Source organism: Oncorhynchus kisutch, linkage group LG15, assembly GCF_002021735.2.
Source record: "Oncorhynchus kisutch isolate 150728-3 linkage group LG15, Okis_V2, whole genome shotgun sequence".
NCBI lineage: Eukaryota > Metazoa > Chordata > Actinopteri > Salmoniformes > Salmonidae > Oncorhynchus > Oncorhynchus kisutch.
Window position 1 is genome coordinate 29,663,222 of NC_034188.2, and position 19,569 is coordinate 29,682,790.

The 19,569-nt window shown below is 43.4% G+C and overlaps 2 protein-coding genes across 2 annotated transcripts in view; both read left to right on the top strand.

Moving 5' to 3' along the window:
* Positions 1-17,922, top strand: LOC109905127 (sodium/hydrogen exchanger 6-like). Its single transcript, XM_020502318.2, has 16 exons — positions 1-431; positions 2,597-2,796; positions 3,442-3,519; positions 3,984-4,060; positions 4,185-4,297; positions 4,678-4,783; positions 7,708-7,849; positions 8,736-8,841; positions 8,968-9,056; positions 9,179-9,292; positions 9,499-9,610; positions 13,342-13,495; positions 13,698-13,728; positions 13,827-13,912; positions 14,224-14,329; positions 14,613-17,922. The coding sequence occupies exons 1-16, from the start codon at positions 140-142 to the stop codon at positions 14,889-14,891; spliced, it is 2,085 nt and encodes a 694-aa protein (XP_020357907.1). The 5' UTR covers positions 1-139; the 3' UTR covers positions 14,892-17,922.
* Positions 17,118-19,569, top strand: part of LOC109905130 (four and a half LIM domains protein 1-like) — a 27,601-nt gene continuing 25,149 nt past the window's right edge. Inside the window, exon 1 of the mRNA XM_031790065.1 lies at positions 17,118-17,215. The gene's annotated coding sequence lies outside the window, so the exon portion shown is untranslated. The remainder of the gene's footprint in view (positions 17,216-19,569) is intronic.

Genomic DNA, 19,569 nt, shown 5'->3' on the forward strand with positions numbered 1-19,569 from the left:
GATGCCAACCGCCGATAAACCTCACCGAAGAGAAGGGAAACATCAATCTACTGTTGCTGTCTCCGCTTAGTTATCTCGCATGAAATATATATCTAGAAACCTTGAATAACCACAACGTAGCTACTATCTTGAAGATTGAATGTGCAACATGGGTTACAATAAATTCAGAGTCAACGCAACTCGGAAGATGTCGAAGACGTTAGCCTTGACCGTTCTAACCTGTTTGTCGTTCTGCATCAGTGTTTGCAGGGCAGAGGATAGTGCCATGGAGAACATCGTAACAGAGAGGAAGGTTGAAGATAACCACAGACAAGACAGTGCCGACCTGCTGATTTTCATCATGCTCCTAACCCTCACGATTTTAACTATTTGGTTATTCAAGCACCGTCGTTTCAGGTTTTTGCATGAAACGGGACTAGCTATGATCTATGGTGAGTATGGGTGAGAGGCCCACTTGTCAGGAGACTGCATGATGTCATTGATATTGTTATTACTCACCGTCATATTGTTTATGTAGTTAGCTATACACGTCATTGCATGTTTATGTAGCATTTCTAATATACCTGTAGACTTCCAGTCATTGCGCTAGCGCTAGTTAGCGGTAGTTTCGCGAGACAATGCTAACTTCATCCATACTGCACGCAGAGACATAAAAAAATTGTATCCACGAGTTCATCTGACTCTTAAGTAGAACAAGGGCTAACTCTCACAGTATTCCTTTAACATTACCTGGAAATATGCTGACAGTGTTGTCATTCCTATAGGGATGCGGTAGAGACAACATAATGCCTAGGTCTATGTGAGTCCTAGAATGGATGTATCACTATGTTATACTGAACAGAAATATTAACTAAACATGCAACAATTTCAAAGATTTTACTGAGTTACAGTTCATAGAAGGAAATCAGTCAATTGAAATAAATCCATTAGGAGCTAATCTATTGATTTCACATGACTGGGAATACAGATATCTGTTGGTCACAGAAACCTTTTTTTAAAGTAGGGGCATGGATCAGAAAACCAGTTGGTATGACCACCATTTTTTGCCTCATGCAGCGCGACACATCTTGTTTGCATAGAGTTTGACCAGGTTGTTGATTGTTGCCTGTGGAATGTTGCCCCGTTCCTCTTCAATGGCTGTGCGAAGTTGCTGGATATTGTCGGGAACTGGAACACGCTGTCATACATGTTGATCCAGACTGGTGATTATGCTGGCCATGGAAGAACTGGGACATTTTCAGCTCCCAGGAATTGTGTACAGATCCTTGCGACATGGGGCCGTGCATTATCATGCTGAAACACGAGGTGTTGAGTGGCACGACAGTGGGCCTAAGGATCTCATCACGGTATCTCACAGCATTCAAATTGCCATTCGATAAAATGCAATTGTGTTTGTCGTCCGTAGCTTATGCCTGCCCATACCATAACCCCACTGCCACCATGGGGCACTCTTCACAACGTTGACATCAGCAAACCTCTTGCCCACACGACACCATACACGTACGTGTCTGCCATCTGCCCGGTACAGTTGAAACCGGGATTAATCCGTGAAGAGCACACTTATCCAGCATGCCAGTGGCCATCAAATGTTAGCTTTTGCTCACTGAATTCGGTTATGACTCCGAGCTGCAGTCAGGTCGAGACCCTGATGAGGACGACGAGCATGCAGATGAGCTTCCCTAAGATGGTTTCCGACAGTTTACGCAGAATCGATTTGGTTGTGCAAACCCACAGTTTCATCAGTTTTCCGGCTGGCTGGTCTCCGACGATCCCGCAGGTGAAGAAGCCGGATGTGGAGGTCCTGGGATGGCGTGGTTACACATGGTCTGCGGTTGTGAGGCCGGTTGGACGTAGTGCCAAATTCTTTAAAGCGACATTGGAGGCAGCTTATGGTAGAGAAATTAACATTACATTCTCTGGCAACAGCACTGGTGGACATTCCTTCAACTTGAGACATCTGGCGTTGTGTTACAAAACGGCACAATTTTATTGTCCCCAGCACAAGGTGCACCTGTGTAATGATCATTATTTTTATTTAGCATCTTGATATGCTACATCTGTTAGGTGTATGGATTATCTTGGCAAAGGAGAAATGCTCACTAACAGGAATGTAAACTAATTTGTGCACAAGATTTGAGAGAAATATGCTTTATGTGCGTATGGAACATTTCTGGGAGCTTTTATTTCAGCTCATGAAACATGGGACCAGCACTTTACCTGTTGCGTTTATATTTTTGTTCAGTGTACATCTCTGTTGTTGGGAAACAATATTCATGCCTGATCAGTTATGCGACTGTGTGCATGCACTAAACCCCATACATACCGTTCTGTGTTATTCACCCAGGAAGGTCCAACTTGCTTCAGTCTTTTACTGTAGTTTAGTGTTGTACTCTCTACTACACACCATGCACTTCCCTGAAGCCTGTTACCTGGTTATTTATTTACAATTCACAAGGTGCTGCTGTACCAGCTTTAAGGGTGGAGAGGACAACTGTGAATCCAGTTAGCAGGGGTTGCCTTGTGGCATGTACTGTAGGGGCTTTCATAGGTGCAATTCTGTGTTTGTTCACCCTCTGTTCCCTCTCTCTCCCTCCAGGTGTGCTGGTTGGGGTGGTCCTGCGCTATGGTATCCACGTACCCCGTGACATTAGTAACGTCACCCTCAGTTGCCATGTCAACGCCAGCCCGCCCACACTGCTCGTCAACGTCAGTGGCAAGTTCTATGAGTACAGTCTGAAGGGTGAGATCAGCCCCTCTGAGATCAATGATGTACAAGACAACGAGATGCTTCGCAAGGTAGAGTCCCAAACAGATGTGTTCCTCGTTAATGTGATGCACATGAATGGCTTGACTGACCAAAACAGTGGGTGCTTACAGATGGCATGGTTGTTGTCTGAAAGTGTTTCTTCATATCTGAAGTGCTGTTTGGGAGGCTTAGTACGAATCAGGAAAGTAGGTGGCCTTTGTTGACATATTTCATTCTCAATCTTTCCCTAGACATTTTCCACACTTACTCACTGTCTGACACACACTCATGAGACTGTCTAACTCGGAGCATAGCATATGTAATCAGTCATGTCCTGAGGTAGCCTACAGAGCACTACTCTGTTCTATGCAAACACTGTCACCTGATCAGAGAAAATAAACCTTTCCTTGATGCCATTTAGGACTTAGAGTTGATGTCAGCCTAAAGAGGCTTGATCAGAACTAGGCCTAACCGTAGGACATTAGATTAACAAACATAACAACTAGCGCTATTTTCATCCATCAACACAATTGAAAAGGGATTTAGAACCCTTGTTAGTTATTATTACAGGTAGTTATAATTAGATTCAAACTAATAATAACAGGTTTTATTAGTTGTAGTCCTCCATAGTCAGTGGGAGACTACAGTTCAGTCATGTAATACAATCCCTCTTGTGTTTTTCCTCTTTTCTATAGGTGACCTTTGACCCTGAAGTGTTCTTTAACATCCTCCTGCCCCCCATTATCTTCCATGCCGGCTACAGTCTGAAGAGGGTAAGACATGTAGTTAGTTGTTTAAAGATGCTCTATGCAGAAATCGCTCTGCCATTTCCTGGTTTCTAAAATGCTAACAGTTTGCCTAATTCCAGTTTGTGATAAAACAAACAAGCAAGTATAGTGTAGATAATCATTGTACCATCTAAACCGTAGTTAAAAATATTTTCCATAACCACAAATATTGTATTTTCAGATGTTTAAAGCTGGTGTACCAAAAGTAAAAGATGCAAAAACTAAACTTAAATATGGGGAGCATAGAAATAGTGGTCACTGAACAGGATTTACCACTTCTTAGACTTGCTTTCAATGATAATGACAGATCTATAACACGCATTTCCATGTGAATTTGGTCAGGTCGCCCCAAAAGTTACATATTGCAGCTTTAAATGATAGTTAAATCACTGTTGATTTGTTCTTGGGTAATATTTAGGCCTAATCCTTCATCTAATTCTATCTCCCAGAGACATTTCTTCAGGAACATGGGATCCATCCTAGCCTATGCCTTTCTGGGAACAGTCATATCATGTTTCATCATTGGGTGAGTTCACACCCTGTATTATACATGTACCCATTACATCTGTGTGTTTATGCACCTTTAGGGTTTTGTGTGTCATGTCAGAGAAATGCTCAGCTGAAGTAGTATGATCTCGATCTCTGTACAGGTTACTGATGTACGGCTGTGTCACGCTGATGAAGCAAGTGGGACAGCTTGACGGGGACTTCTTCTTCACTGACTGCCTGTTGTTTGGAGCCATTGTCTCTGCTACTGACCCCGGTACAGACCCCGTTCACCTCAGTCACCACTTTAGTACACTACATAATGGTCAACCGCTTGCTTCACTAGTAATATACCTAGTCAGACATAGTTATTTAAAGGGACGATTTCCTGATTCACAAGCTGCAAAAACATGCACTGCCGCTAATTATTTCAGTGACTGGGAAAATGTGAGTTGTGGAATATAGCATAGGCTGATGTAGACACCACCAATGATTTCTAACCTATAGGGCTCTATTTGTGGTTATTTTTAGTAGAATGTTGCCAACTATATGTTGCCCGTCTTACATTCTAGAATGTGGTCTTGGGGGTCCATCTGCATGTCATTGTGCCATTCTGTAGACAGTCTAAAGGTGGTTACTGTGTCTCTCGTCCTGCAGTGACGGTGCTGGCCATCTTCAACGAGCTGCAGGTGGACGTGGATCTGTACGTTCTGCTGTTTGGAGAGAGCGTTCTCAATGACGCCGTGGCCGTGGTGCTGTCCTCGTGAGTCCTCCTTCTTAACCTGACCCACCTGTCTACCGTCTGTCTGTCTGCGCCTGTATGTACACACTCACGTTGTGAGGTTTTGTGTTTGTCTTTGCGATCCATTGTTGTGACTCTTTGGCTGACAAATCTCATATTTCAACAGATGTGCTTTGAAACTGTATTTTTTATTTATTTAAAAATATATATATAATTTGTGCAGGGTAAGGGGGCGTTTAGCCTACACACCCACACAGGTTCATGGACATGCGCACACAGACACCCTCGAACAACTTGTTGGTATGGATTTTCCTGTGTGTGACCTGGCACTATACCAATAACAAGCCTAGTATTAATACTGTGGAATGTGTGAGGCTGACCTTTTGGTAACCCTAACCACTACATTCCCTCTGCCGGGAACTCTTAATATTTCAGAATTTGGTTGTGTTATGGTTGGCTCAGTGTGGGGGTGCGGCACGCCCCTGGAGCCAGTCAGTGGGTAGAGGGTGTGCCGGGGATGCGAGACACTCCCCTGAGCTGGTGTGCTAGCCCAGTGCTTTTGCAGTGGTTTCGTTTTGCGTCGTTAGAACACACACGGCAAATTACCAACCATTACACTCCAGATAGCAGATATGAACCACAGCACAAGTACAACCCAGAAAGGGATAGTTCACTCAAATCAAAGTTCGTCAGGTGTTTGCAGAACCTAAAGGTTTTGAGTATTGAGCCCATATTAGATCCAGAGGTATGCATTAGGGAAAATCTTGATGCACCAATTCAAACTGCATCCCAGATCTGGTGGTATGAAATTCAGGTGATTTGCTGTTTGGGTGATACAAGTTTGTTGTTACGTCCAGTGGAGGCTGCTGAGGTTAGGACGGCTCATAATAATGGCTGTACTGGAGTCAATGGTATCAAGCACATAAAACCAAGTGGTTTCCATTCCATTGACTCCATTTGGATTTTGACATGTTATCTAACATCACTAATTCCAAGATTCAGCTAATCTTTCACGAGTGGTTCCCCATATTTTACCAGTTTCAAAATCTAGGCCTAATAGTTCCTCCAGTTTGAATTGAATAAAAAGCTGTTGAAGTGTTTCTGACAAAGTTCTTAAGGATTGATGTATCTAACATGGTAGATGGAATACTTGAAGATGTATCTAACTTGGTAGATGGAATACTTGAAGATGTATCTAACTTGGTAGATGGAATACATGAAGATGTATTTAACTTGGTAGATGGAATACTTGAAGATGTATCTAACTTGGTAGATGGAATACTTGAAGATGTATCTAACTTGGTAGATGGAATACTTGAAGATGTATCTAACTTGGTAGATGGAATACATGAAGATGTATTTAACTTGGTAGATGGAATACTTGAAGATGTATCTAACTTGGTAGATGGAATACTTGAAGATGTATCTAACTTGGTAGATGGAATACATGAAGATGTATCTAACTTGGTAGATGGAATACTTGAAGATGTATCTAACTTGGTAGATGGAATACTTGAAGATGTATCTAACTTGGTAGATGGAATACTTGAAGATGTATCTAACTTGGTAGATGGAATACTTGAAGATGTATCTAACTTGGTAGATGGAATACTTGAAGATGTATCTAACTTGGTAGATGGAATACTTGAAGATGTATCTAACTTGGTAGATGGAATACTTGAAGATGTATCTAACTTGGTAGATGGAATACTTGAAGATGTATCTAACTTGGTAGATGGAATACTTGAAGATGTATCTAACTTGGTAGATGGAATACTTGAAGATGTATCTAACTTGTTAGCTGGAATACCTGAAGATATATCTAACTTGGTAGCTGGAATACCTGAAGATGGATCTAACTTGGTAGCTGGAATACCTGAAGATGGATCTAACTTGGTAGCTGGAATACCTGAAGATGGATCTAACTTGGTAGCTGGAATACCTGAAGATGGATCTAACTTGGTAGCTGGAATTCCCATAGAACCCTCTAGCATAGCACATTGCTACTAAAATAGTTGCATCACGTACAGTACTTACTAGCAGATGTCCATACACAAATATTTACATACTGTAGTACAATCTCATCATTCCTTATTGATTTCCATATGAAACTATGAAAGCAAGCCACAACGTATTTGCCTAAGAGATACATCTGCACTTCAAACAGACTGGGCATGCAAACGGTAGTACTAGTACTATACAATGTAGTCTCTGGCCACTAGGATCGTTCTGATCATCAGGTATGGGGACCACTAGGATCGGTCTGATCATCAGTTATGGGGACCACTAGGATCGGTCTGATCATCAGTTATGGGGACCACTAGGATCGGTCTGATCATCAGTTATGGGGACCACTAGGATCGGTCTGATCATCAGTTATGGGGACCACTAGGATCGGTCTGATCATCAGGTATGGGGACCACTAGGATCGGTCTGATCATCAGGTATGGGGACCACTAGGATCGGTCTGATCATCAGGTATGGGGACCACTAGGATCGGTCTGATCATCAGGTATGGGGACCACTAGGATCGGTCTGATCATCAGGTATGGGGACCACTAGGATCGTTCTGATCATCAGTTATGGGGACCACTAGGATCCGTCTGATCATCAGTTATGGGGACCACTAGGATTAAGCCCTCCCCAGGTCTGTAGGAATATACCATACCTTGGTTCTGATATCAATGGTTTGCAGATTATTCAAGACTTTCAACCTTCTCAGGATGAAAGCACATTATAAAGCAGCTCTCTAGTTCTGTCATTTTCCAAATTATCCATGTTTTCTTTAAGTATTCTGCAAGCAAAGCACATTTCTTTCTAGGCTCCAGAAATGCTACAGTACATACCGGTATTTCATTTCCAGCCTTATAACACTTCATCCACCCACATAGGGCACCTGAACTGTTCTGTTGTACCTTTTCTAATATTGACTGTGTTTGTACCAGGTCCATCGTGGCATACCAGCCGGAGGGGGACAACAGTCACACCTTTGAGGTGATGGCCATGTTGAAGTCCTTCGGGGTGTTCCTGGGTGTTTTCAGTGGATCCTTCGCCCTGGGGGTGGCCACCGGGGTCATGACAGCCCTCATATCCTTTACGCAGTGATATACTTCCTGTGTGATTTGAGTGTCTAGAAATATATCGATTGATATAGCAATCACATCCAGGTTAGAAACCAATGGAAATGCTTTTGTTCTTGTATTAGAATGTATGAAGTTATGTTTTTTGGTATTATCAACTTGCTTGTTAAACTTAAATCTCTAAGCTTCTCTTTTTAAAAAACTAAGCAAAACAGATAACTGCCTTCTTCTATTTCAAAACTAGTTCACTGCAATTTTCCCTTCCTCCATGAATTGTGGGAACTGAGAGTTGGCCATGCTCTCTGAGCCATTCTTCTCCATCTCTGCCATGGTGGCAATAGCTGGTGTATAGTGAGTTGTGTAGTGTATACACTAAGTGTATAAACATTAGGAACACCTTCCCAGTATTGAGTTGCCCTAAACAGGTTTCAAGTGTTCCACTGTGATGCTGTTCCATTTTGACTCCAATGCTTCCCACAGTTGTGTCAAGTTGGCTGGATGTCCTTTGGGTGGTGGACCGTTCTTGATACACACAGGAAACTATTGAGGGTGAAAACCCAGCAGCGTTGCAGTTCTTGACACACTCAAAACAGTGCGCCTGGCACCTACTACCATACCCCTGTTCAAAGGAGCTCAAATATTTTGTCTTGCCCATTCGCCCTCTGAATGGCACACATACACAGTCCATGTCTGGAGGCTTAGAAATCCTTCTTTAACCTGTCTCCTTCCCTTCATCAACACTGATTTTGAAGTGGATTTAACAAGTGACATCAATAAGGAATCATAGCTTTCACCGGGATTCACCTGGTCAGTCTATGTCACGGAAATAGCAGGTGTTCCTAATGTCAGTGCAGTGTTTCATGTGGTATTTTCTCCTTGACTGTTCTCCTCACGTCACTAAGTTCACTAAGCTGAGAGACTTCCATCTCCTGGAGACGGCTCTCTTCTTCCTCATGTCCTGGAGCACCTTCTTAATGGCTGAGGCCTGTGGCTTCACAGGTGAACCCTCATCTTACCGCAAAGCTACACTCAGGTCATGGTCCCACCCCACAGGTTATTTTTCATCACCCAGCTTATTACGGTTAATCACGATGTGGATGTGTCTGGTTGATGTTGTGTGTGCAGGTGTGGTGGCAGTGCTGTTCTGTGGGATCACTCAGGCTCACTACACCTTCAACAACCTGTCCCCTGAGTCCCAGGAGAGGACCAAACAGGTGAGGACAACGTTTACCATTGCAGTTATTTACGGGCAAGCTACTCTGGACAGCAATGTCATTGGCTAAATATTGATGTTCCGTCACTGTCCCTGAAAGGTTGTTTTTGTGTTGTCCTGTAGTTGTTTGAGCTGCTGAACTTCCTGGCGGAGAATTTCATCTTCTCCTACATGGGTCTGGCGCTGTTCACCTTCAAGAACCACATCTTCAACCCCACCTTCATTGTCGGGGCTTTCGTATCTTTACTCAAAACTATAATACTTCAATTAATGTTCAACTTTTGATTTAGTAGCACTGTAGGGAGTTCATGTGGAGTTTTTTGCATGTAAAGTTGGTGAAACCAGAAAGGTCATGGTAAGATTGCAAATATTCAGTAGACTGGAGGGGTATCTTTGTTTCTCTGGACTGTTTGGAGGCCTCCTTGACAGTGTTCCCCTCCCAGCTGGCAGTGTTCTTGGGAAGAGCAGCCAACATCTACCCCCTGTCCTTTCTGCTCAACCTGGGACGCAGGAACAAGATCAGCTCCAACTTCCAACACATGATGATGTTTGCTGGTACAGTGTGTGACGTGGTCAGACAGAGATCTGGCGCCACAGTTTGTCATTTTCTTTTCTCATAAATTGCAGCTTACGTTCAGTCACCAGAATAAATAACTTTGTATTTACTTGAAGAGAAAAGGCGTGCGAAGTAAAATAAGCTATCCCTTTCTATCCAGTTTCTGGGGATGAAATATCAGCCACAGTTATATACAATACCAGTCAAAAGTTTGGACACACCTACTTATTCAAGGGGTTTTCTTAATTTTTTACTATTTTCTACATTGTAGAATAATAGTGAAGACATTAAATGCTATGAAATAGCACATGTGGAAGCATGTAGTAACCAAAAAAGTGTTAAACAAATCAAAATATATTTAGACTCTTCAAAGTAGCCACCCTTTGCCTTGATGACAGCTTTGCACACTCTTGGCTTTCTCTCAATCAGCTTCATAATGAATGTTTTTCCAACAGTCTTGAAGGAGTTCCCACATATGCTGAGCACTTGTCTACTCATCCCAAACCATCTCATTGTGTAAGCCAGGTCATCTGATGCAGCACTTCATTATGCTCCTTGATCAAATAGCCCTTACACAGCCTGTTGGGTCATTGTCCTGTTGAAAAACAAATGATAGTCCCACTAAGAGCAAACCAGATGGTATGGCGTATCGCTGCAAAATGCTGTGGTAGCCATGTTGTTTAAGTGCCTTGAAGTCTAAATTAATCACTGACAGTGTCACGAGCAAAGCACCCCCATACCATCACACCACCTCCATGCTTCACGGTGGGAACCACACATGCAGAGATCATCCGTTCACCTACTCTGCGTCCCACAAAGACAGAGTAGGGTCCTTTTAGTTGTGCAATTTGACCATGAAGGCCTGATTCATGCAGTCTCCTCTGAACAGTTGATGTTGAGGTGTGGCTGTTACTTGAACTCTGTGAAGCATTTATTTGGCCTGCAGCTTCTGAGGCTGGTAACTCTAATGAACATATCCTCTGCAGCAGAGGTAACTCTGGGTTTCCCTTTCCTGTGGCGGTCCTCATGAGAACCAGTTTCATCATACCACTTGATGGGTTTTGTGACTGCTCTTAAATGTTCTGTATTGACTGACCTTCATATCTTAAAGTAATGATGGACTGTCATTTCTTGCCGTAATATGGACTTGGTCTTTTACCAAATAAGGCTATATTCTGTATACCACCCCTACCTAGCCACAAGACAACTGGCTCAAACACATTAATTAAGAAGGAAAGAAATTCCACAAATACATTTTTAACTGCGTTCCAGGTGACTTCCTCATGAAGTTGGTTGAGAAAATCCCAAGAGTCTGCAAAGCTGTCATCAAGGCAAAGGAGGGCTACTTTGAAGAATCTCAAATATAAAATATATTTTGATTTGTTTAACACTGGTTACTGGATACTCCGTATGTGTTATTTCATAGTTTTGATGTCTTCACTATTATTCTACAATGTAGAAAATAGTAAAAAATAAAGGAAAACCCTGGAATGAGTAGGTGCGTCCAAACCTTTGACTGGTACTGTACAGTCGTGGCCAAAAGTTTTGAGAATGACACAAATATTCATTTTCACAAAGTCTGCTGCCTCAGTTTGTATGATGTCAATTTGCATATACTCCAGAATGTTATGAAGAGTGATCCGATGAATTGCAATTAATTTGCAAAGTCCCTCTTTGCCATGCAAATGAACTGAATCCCTCCAAATATATTTATACTGAATTTCAGCCCTGCCACAAAAGGACCAGCTGATATCATGTCAGTGATTCTCTTGTTAACACAGGTGTGAGTGTTGGCGAGGATAAAGCTGGAGATCACCCTGTCATGCTGATTGAGTTCGAATAACAGACTGGAAGCTTCAAAAGGAGGGTGGTGCTTGTTCTTCCTCTGTCAACCATGGTTACCTGCAAGTAAACACGTTCCGCCATAATTTCTTTGCACAAAAAGGGCTTCACAGGCAAGGATATTGCTACCAGTAAGATTGCACTTAAGGGGCCTCCCAGGTGGCGCAGTGGTCTAAGGCTGTGCCACCAGAGATTCTGGGTTCGAGCCCAGGCTCTGTCGCAGCCGGCCACGACCGGGAGGTCCATGGGGCCACGCACAATTGGCCCAGCATCGTCCGGGTTAAGGAGGGTTTGGCCAGCAGGGAAATCCTTGTCTCATCGCGCACTAGCGACTCCTGTGGCGGGCCTGGCGCAGTGCACGCTGACCTGGTATTTTCTCCTCCTTCCTTCCTCTGACACATTGGTGCGGCTGGCTTCCGGGTTGGATGTGCGTTGTGTCAAGAAGCAGTGCGGCTTGGTTGGGTTGTGTTTCAGAGGACGCATGGCTCTCGACCTTCTCCTCTCCCGAGTCCGTACGGGAATTGCAGCGATGAGACAAGACCGTAACTAATTGGATACCATGAAATTGGGGAGAAAAAAGGGCACAAAAAAAAGAAGGCACCTAAATCAACCATTTATCGGATCATCAAGAACTTCAAGGAGAGTGGTTCAATTGTTGTGAAGAAGGCTTCAGGGCGCCCAAGGAAGTCCAGCAAGCGCCAGGACCGTCTCCTAAAGTTGATTCAGCTGTGGGATCGGGGCAACACCAGTACAGAGCTTGCTCAGGAATGGCAGCAGGCAGGTGTGAGTGCATCTGCATGCACAGTGAGGGGAAGACTTTTGGAGGATGGCCTGGTGTCAAGAAGGGCAGCAAAGAAGCCACTTCTCTCCAGAAAAACATCAGGGACAGACGGATATTCTGCAACAGGTTCAGGGATAGGACTGCTGAGGACTGGGGTAAAGTCATTTTCTCTGATGAATCCCCTTTCCGATTGTTTGGGGCATCTGGAAAAAAGCTTGTCCGGAGAAGACAAGGTGAGCGCTACCATCAGTCCTGTCATGCCAACAGTAAAGTATCCTGAGACCATTCGTGTGTGGGGTTGCTTCTCAGCCAAGGGAGTGGGCTCACTCACAATTTTGAACACAGCCATGAATAAAGAATGGTACCAACACATCCTCTGAGAGCAACTTCTCCCAACTATCCAGGAATAGTTTGGTGACGAACAATGCCTTTTTTAGCATGATGGAGCACCTTGCCATAAGGCAAAAGTGATAACTAAGTGGCTCGGGGAACAAAACATCGATATTTTGGGTCCATGGCCAGGAAACTCCCCAGACCTTAATCCCATTGAGAACTTGTGGTCAATCCTCAAGAGGTGGGTGGACAAACAAAAACCCACATACTGCAAACATTGATAATGCAAGAATGGGCTGCCATCAGTCAGGATATGACCCAGAAGTTAATTGACAGCATGCCAGGGCGGATGCAGAGGTCTTGAAAAAGAAGGGTCAACACTGCAAATATTGACTTTTTGCATCGACTTCATGTAATTGTCAATAAAAGCCTTTGACACTTATGAAATGCTTGTCATTATACTTCAGTATTCCATAGTAACATCTGACAAAAATATCTAAAGACACTGAAGCAGCAGACTTTGAAAATTAATATTTGTGTCATTCTCAAAACTTTTGTCCAAGACTGTACATAAAATGTTTAATGTTTAAGTGATATTACTTGTGGAGACACACACACACACACAGTATTACCCCTCCTTGTTTCCAGAAGAATCCAGGCTTCCAAGCAACTTTGAAGTATTTTGTTTTTGTGTGTGTTATTTCTTACATTATCCACAAGCATTTCACTACACCCGCAATAATATGTGTGTGACCAATGATTTGTCCTCCACAGGTCTGCGCGGAGCAATGACCTTTGCCCTTTCCATCCGGGACACGGCTACGTACGCCCGTCAGATGATGTTCACCACCACCCTCCTCATCGTCTTCTTCACCGTGTGGGTCTGTGGAGGGGGAACCACTCAGATGCTCTCCTGCCAGCACATACGGTAGGTCCACCACAGGGGGTCAAAGGTTAGGGGATTTCGGTGTTGGTCTCTGCCTATTTATTGTTGTTGCCTTCAAACGGTACCTTTGTTGAATTGATGTTTATTCTAATCGAGGATACACAAAGCACATAAGGTTGTCTGTCCTCAATATGATCTTCTGGGATCTGGTCCACTCATTTATGTGTACCTGCGTTTCTAACAGTGTTGGAGTCGATTCGGACGCAGATAACACAGTGAGTATTAAGACTCTGAAAGTTGAGTTATTTGACTTGAATGCTGTAATCGTCTTGTTTTGAGTGGATCGCTGTATCAGTCTTGTGTGTCTGGTCAGATGAGCATGACAGAGGGATCAGAGCGGCGGAGCACCAAACACGAGAGTGCCTGGCTCTTCAGGATCTGGTACAACTTTGACCACAAGTATCCTTTGATGTCACTCCCGTCCGCTCACAGCAGACGGTGCTCCAGTGACCGATATTCATTTCACAGACAAAGCTTTTATGTTCTCTATCCAGTGTATTAAATCATGATTTGTCCTTCATAACCAAAGTGTGTGTGTGTGTGTGTGTGTGTGTGTGTGTAACTACTGCAATAACATACTAGCCTACAGCAGTGGTGCACTGAAGCAGAGGCGGATGGTTCCCCTATAGTAAGTCTCCCATTACATATTTGAGCAGTTTGTTTTGTTACTATGTGACACAGTTGAGGCCTTGACTCTACGCCCTCTCCAGCTACCTGAAGCCCATCCTGACCCACAGTGGCCCCCCACTCACCGTCACCATGCCTGCCTGCTGTGGACCGCTGGCCAGATGTCTCACCAGCCCACAGGCCTATGAGGTCAGGCCCCACAAAACCATGTGTTCCTATTAACCCTGTGACCCTGTTAGGGGGATTATGGTAATAGTGATGACATCTAGTGAGGAAGTGTTTTCATCTTTGTTTTAATGAGTATCACAGCGGATAGTGTATATTTGAATGAACGCAAATGAAGAGTTGCTGATTTCATCAAAGCTAAAGCATTAGTTCAGTTATAGCAGGAGTATTTGATTAGTGAGAACCGTCATAATCAGAATGTCATCTAGTTTTAACCTATTTAGAAATGTTTCTTTCCTGCCACCAGAACGAGTGCCAGCTGAAGGACGACGACTCCGACCTCATCCTGACTGACGGGGACATCAGCCTGACCTACGGTGACATCACTGTGAGCACAGACGCCAGCGGCGCCCACACCAGTGCCGGTCCCGCGGGCACCACCTCCGCCGTCATCTCCGCTGACGACCTGGACCGCGAGCTGACGTACGGGGACCACGAGCTGGTGATGAGGGGTACTCGTCTGGTCCTGCCCATGGACGACTCCGAGCCCCCGCTCGGCGACCCACGACACCGTATGCGGATGTGAGGCGAAAGAGAGGCCAGCTAGCCAGATGACCAATTCACTCTACGTCCTGCTCCCCCGCAGGCTGCAGGAATTAGATCAACTAAGATCAGCAAGAGACTGGTCTCTCTCTGTCTCTCTCTCTCTCCTCTTCTCTCATACTGCTCCTCATCTCTTTCTCTCTCACCCACTGCCTCTCCTCTTTGAATTTCTCAAGTGGTTAATCCATGTCTACCTCATTATTCTTTGTTCATTTCTACTCCTGTCGCTATCATTATAATATGAATTACTTTTTCATGTTTCCTTTTCTTTTGATTCGGTTAAACCGATGTCTTTTCTCAGTTTGTCTTCTAACAGGACCACACTGAAATCACGTGGCAATCTGCTCACCGTAGCGCTGCAGCGTGGTCTATACGCATGCATTAGTCTGTATGTGGAGGTCACAGTGCAACAGCTAGCTTAGCTAATACCATTTGTCTCTGTATCACAGGGTGCATAATACCGTTGTTTTTTTTTAATGCGTGGGGAGGTCGAGGGGCTGACTGAGTTTTGTAGCCCTGTTTTGGGGTCTGATTCTGAATGTTGCTGCCTTCTCTGTGTGATCCAAGAGATGCTGGCTGACTTAGTGGCTCGGCATTGCATTGTGTTGCTATGCATACGGTTAGAATCAAGTGCCTGAGTGACCACTAGTTTATGTTCCCTTTTTAGAAGTGATACACTCCTCCGTCCACTGGGTGGCGACCTCTCTACGGGTGACAGGCTGCCTGCGTTTTGAGCCATTGCTCTGTAGATAGTTAAAGATGTTCTAGCCTGGTTCAACCAAGCTAACAATGTAATTCAGCTCGCTCTGTGTAACCTAGCACAAGTCTTGGATCTCCCACAATGACCTCAGACTGTGACTTTGGGAGGGTTTGACACCTTCTTTTAGAAGCTGATGTCACTCACCACAGAAGCAGAAAGAAGGGCTGTCGTTTCGAGTACGAGTTCTAGATCTCCCGTATGGTGAAAGTTGGTGCCATTCCTCCTCCATTGACATTTGATGAAAATTGAGTGCAGGCAGCCTGAAAAAACTTGATGTATTTTGCAACATACTACAAGTACTTTAGCTACTTCCTCGTTTTCACTAATTCTAATACTATTCACGTGTAATATGGTGTATATTTGACATTAGGGATTGAAATGTTACTCAAATCAAACCGAGTGTGTACTTCTATCTGGGCTAAGTCCTTGCTTCCTATTGGCTAAGATCTATCTGCTTTAGTTACAGGAGTAGTAGAGGGAACATGTTACAGTAGCTCATAATTAAGGATCTAATCTGCTTATTTATCTGGATAAACATTCATTTCTTATTCCATTCTATTTCAAATCGAATTTCCTTGTTTGGATTATTTATGGAAATGGCCTGAGTATGTCCATGTCAAACATTGTTGAGGTGCTGCAGCTACACTATGTAGTGGACCTCAGTTCAACTGTTAACTGCCTTGAGTTATTGACTATATTGTCCCTGGTACTGTATGACTTGACAAAGGATTGGTACATACTATCAGAAACAACTTGAATAGGCCAGTTGGAATCACAACATTTCGATTTTAAATGATCCAAAACCACAGACATATATATTGTTTCTTGAAATGCTATGAAGATGTGTTTCAAGCAATCATTTCTGTGTTTCTATGATTCAGAGTAGATATTTAGAGAAAGGCTGGTAGGGATCAGTTGAAGAAAACTGTATGTGTGCAATACTTTATTTGTGTAAAATAATCATACAATAGGTTATATTAGAGTCTAACGTATCCTATATGCCTCGCGCTACAATGTATGGGGGCTGGGTTGATTTATAGCTGATGTCTGGTACCAGAGTAGCTCCTTTGAGCTCCTTGGCTACATGGGGGTTTGCTCTGTGACTGGTCTGGGATCAGTGGTGGCTGTTAATGTGGTGTAGCAGGAAGTGTTGACAGGACACCACCCTGACGACGCACTGTTGATGTGGATGGAATCAGGCCCTGTGCCAGACAGCATTACAGGGGGGGGGGGGGCAGAGTAAGAGGGAAGTACAAAGAGAGGGACAGGGTAGGAGCAGAGGAAAGGGGAGGTAGAGAGAGAAATAGTGGACATTCTACCTATATTCAATGTTATTCACTTTCGCACCTGGGGAGGGAGGGGTAGAGGAGGGCAGTGTACCACTCAGTGTTATCTCCTGTTGTGCAGGAACCTCTGACGGCGTGTGGTCTCCTTTTTTATCAAGCCTCTTGAAACCACAATGTGCAGGAAATGATTTTTCTTCCCACCATTTTATATATAGTTTTTTCCCTCTATTTTGTTTATTCTTGTTGAAGAAGGGAAATAAGGTGAGTGTCGGGGTGGCGCAGCATTTGCACTTGTCTTTTAAGAAACCTTTGTTTGAGTTAGATTTTGTCTTGTAAGTTCCATTTGTCATGTTTGTGTTGCTGTTTTTAACTGGCTTTTGTTGGGGTTATGAAGGAATTGACATGAATCCTGTGAACTATGATTTTTAGTAGAAACTCATGGAGTCATGTCAAAACTGTCGGAGGTCACGAACTGAAGGGTGGTATCCATTGATGTACAGGTTGTTATGATCTATGTAACCAAGAGTAACGAGATTGGCCTCCTTGCTTTTCCATGCCGTTGACTCTGACTCCGTCTTCACTTTAAGGAAAAAAGAAATCAAGCAAGATCATGACTGTGTACCAGTCTATAACTAACATATGAAGTAATGTAAAAAAAAGACCCATTATAGGTCACCTTATACCTTGCCTGTACTGTTCTTACAGTATGTGTTCTATTGTTTTGAACGATGAATGGTAACTTGTAATTAACATGTTGACACTAGTCTGAAGTAGCTGACCAAAGGGGCTTGTTGTACTCTGTGTTTTCAGACTGTCCGATGTGTTTATACTGCTACTTCGCTGTGTGTGTCACACTGTGCTTCCTCAGTGTCGCAGGTACTGACTGTTTACGTCTCTGTAAATATTCTCACCTGTTCAAGTTGCGTGCAATGGTCAATAAACAAAGCCTGTGCTTTTGATTGACCCTCTGTAATGTCTCCTTATTGACCTGCTGATTTCACATCAACATGATGATGTTGACACGGTCTGGTTTGCCTCTGAACATGTCCTGGTGGATGAATGTAATGTTAGCTAATAGCTTACCAGATCCAGAAAGTCCTTCCCCTAAGGTTTGGCCGGGAATGAGAACAGGAAAAACTGAATTCATCCCAGTAATTTCTCCACCAGCCTTGGCCTTCAACCCCTAACAGTGTATCACATTCCCCCTATGGACAGTCTCAACCATCTCTTTTATTTGTTTTCACCTCTCCATAGAGAATAGCCCATCCTTCTCATGGACTGACAGGCTGAGGTGGAGTAAATTTTCCTCCCAGGGCGGATGTAGATATGAGAGGTGCACTTAGATTTTCCTGACCAAAAATAAGATTGTCACTAGTTACCACAGCCAAAAAGTCAATTGGCTATAATATAAATACATGATGAAAACTGAAATGAGCTTTTAGGTCTTCATTTAAGGTTAGGCATAAGGTTAGCTGTGTGGTTATGGTCTGGGTTAAGGGGTTACTCTGGGATTTTGGCAATGAGGCCCTTTATCTACTTCCCCAGAGTCCGATGAACTCGGATACTATTTCTATGTCTCTGTGTTCAGTATGAAGGAAGTTGGAGGTAGTTTCACAAGCCAATGCTAACTAGTGTTAGCGCAGCGACTGGAATCCTATGGATCCTACTACCCATAGACTCCCAGTCATTGCGCTAGCGCTAGTTTGCATTGAATCCCAAAACTACCTCTAACTTCCTTCATACTGAACACAGAGACATAAACATGGGTTCCACATGTTCCCATGTACCCCTTTTTAAGATTAGGTTTAAAAATCCTATTTTAAGAAGATACATTTTAGAAACAGGCCGGGTTTATCCATTTCTGAAGAGTGACGACCCAAGAATATATAGGACCCAGAGTTCTCCCTAGTCATGAGACACTACTGTCCTGACCCTAACCATAGTCTAGGGATAGACATTTCCCATTCACCATTCCAGGGTGGGGATCTGTTTCAGATGAGAGGCGACTCTCTACTGCCAGATCGTTAGGCGTTCTCCCTCCAGCACATTTCCTCAGTATCAGGATACATTCCTAATAAGGGCAGAACTCCAGAATGCCTGTTTGGTTCCATTACAGCACAGGGAGGAAATATCAACTTTATTAAAGGGAGACTGGGACTGCCTCATGTTCTCTTGAGGGTCTTTGCCACTTTCTCTCTCTCTCTCTTTCTCTCTTTCTCAATTCAATTTCAATTGAAGGGCTTTATTGGCATGGAAAACATGTGTTAACATTGCCAAAGCAAGTGAAGTAGATAATAAACAAGAGTGAAGTAAACAACAAACATGAACAGTAAACATTACACTTAGAAGTTCCAAAATAATTAATACATTTCAAATGTCATTATGTCTATCTATATACAGTGTTGTAACGATGTGCAAATAGCTCAAGTACAAAAGGGAAAATAAATAAACATAAATATGGGTTGTATTTACAATGGAGTTTGTTCTTCACTGGTTGCCCTTTTCTTGTGACAACAAGTCACAAATATTGCTGCTGTAATGGCACACTGTGGTATTTCACCCAGTAGATATGGGAGTTTATCAAAGTTGGATTTGTTTTCAAATTCTTTGTGGGT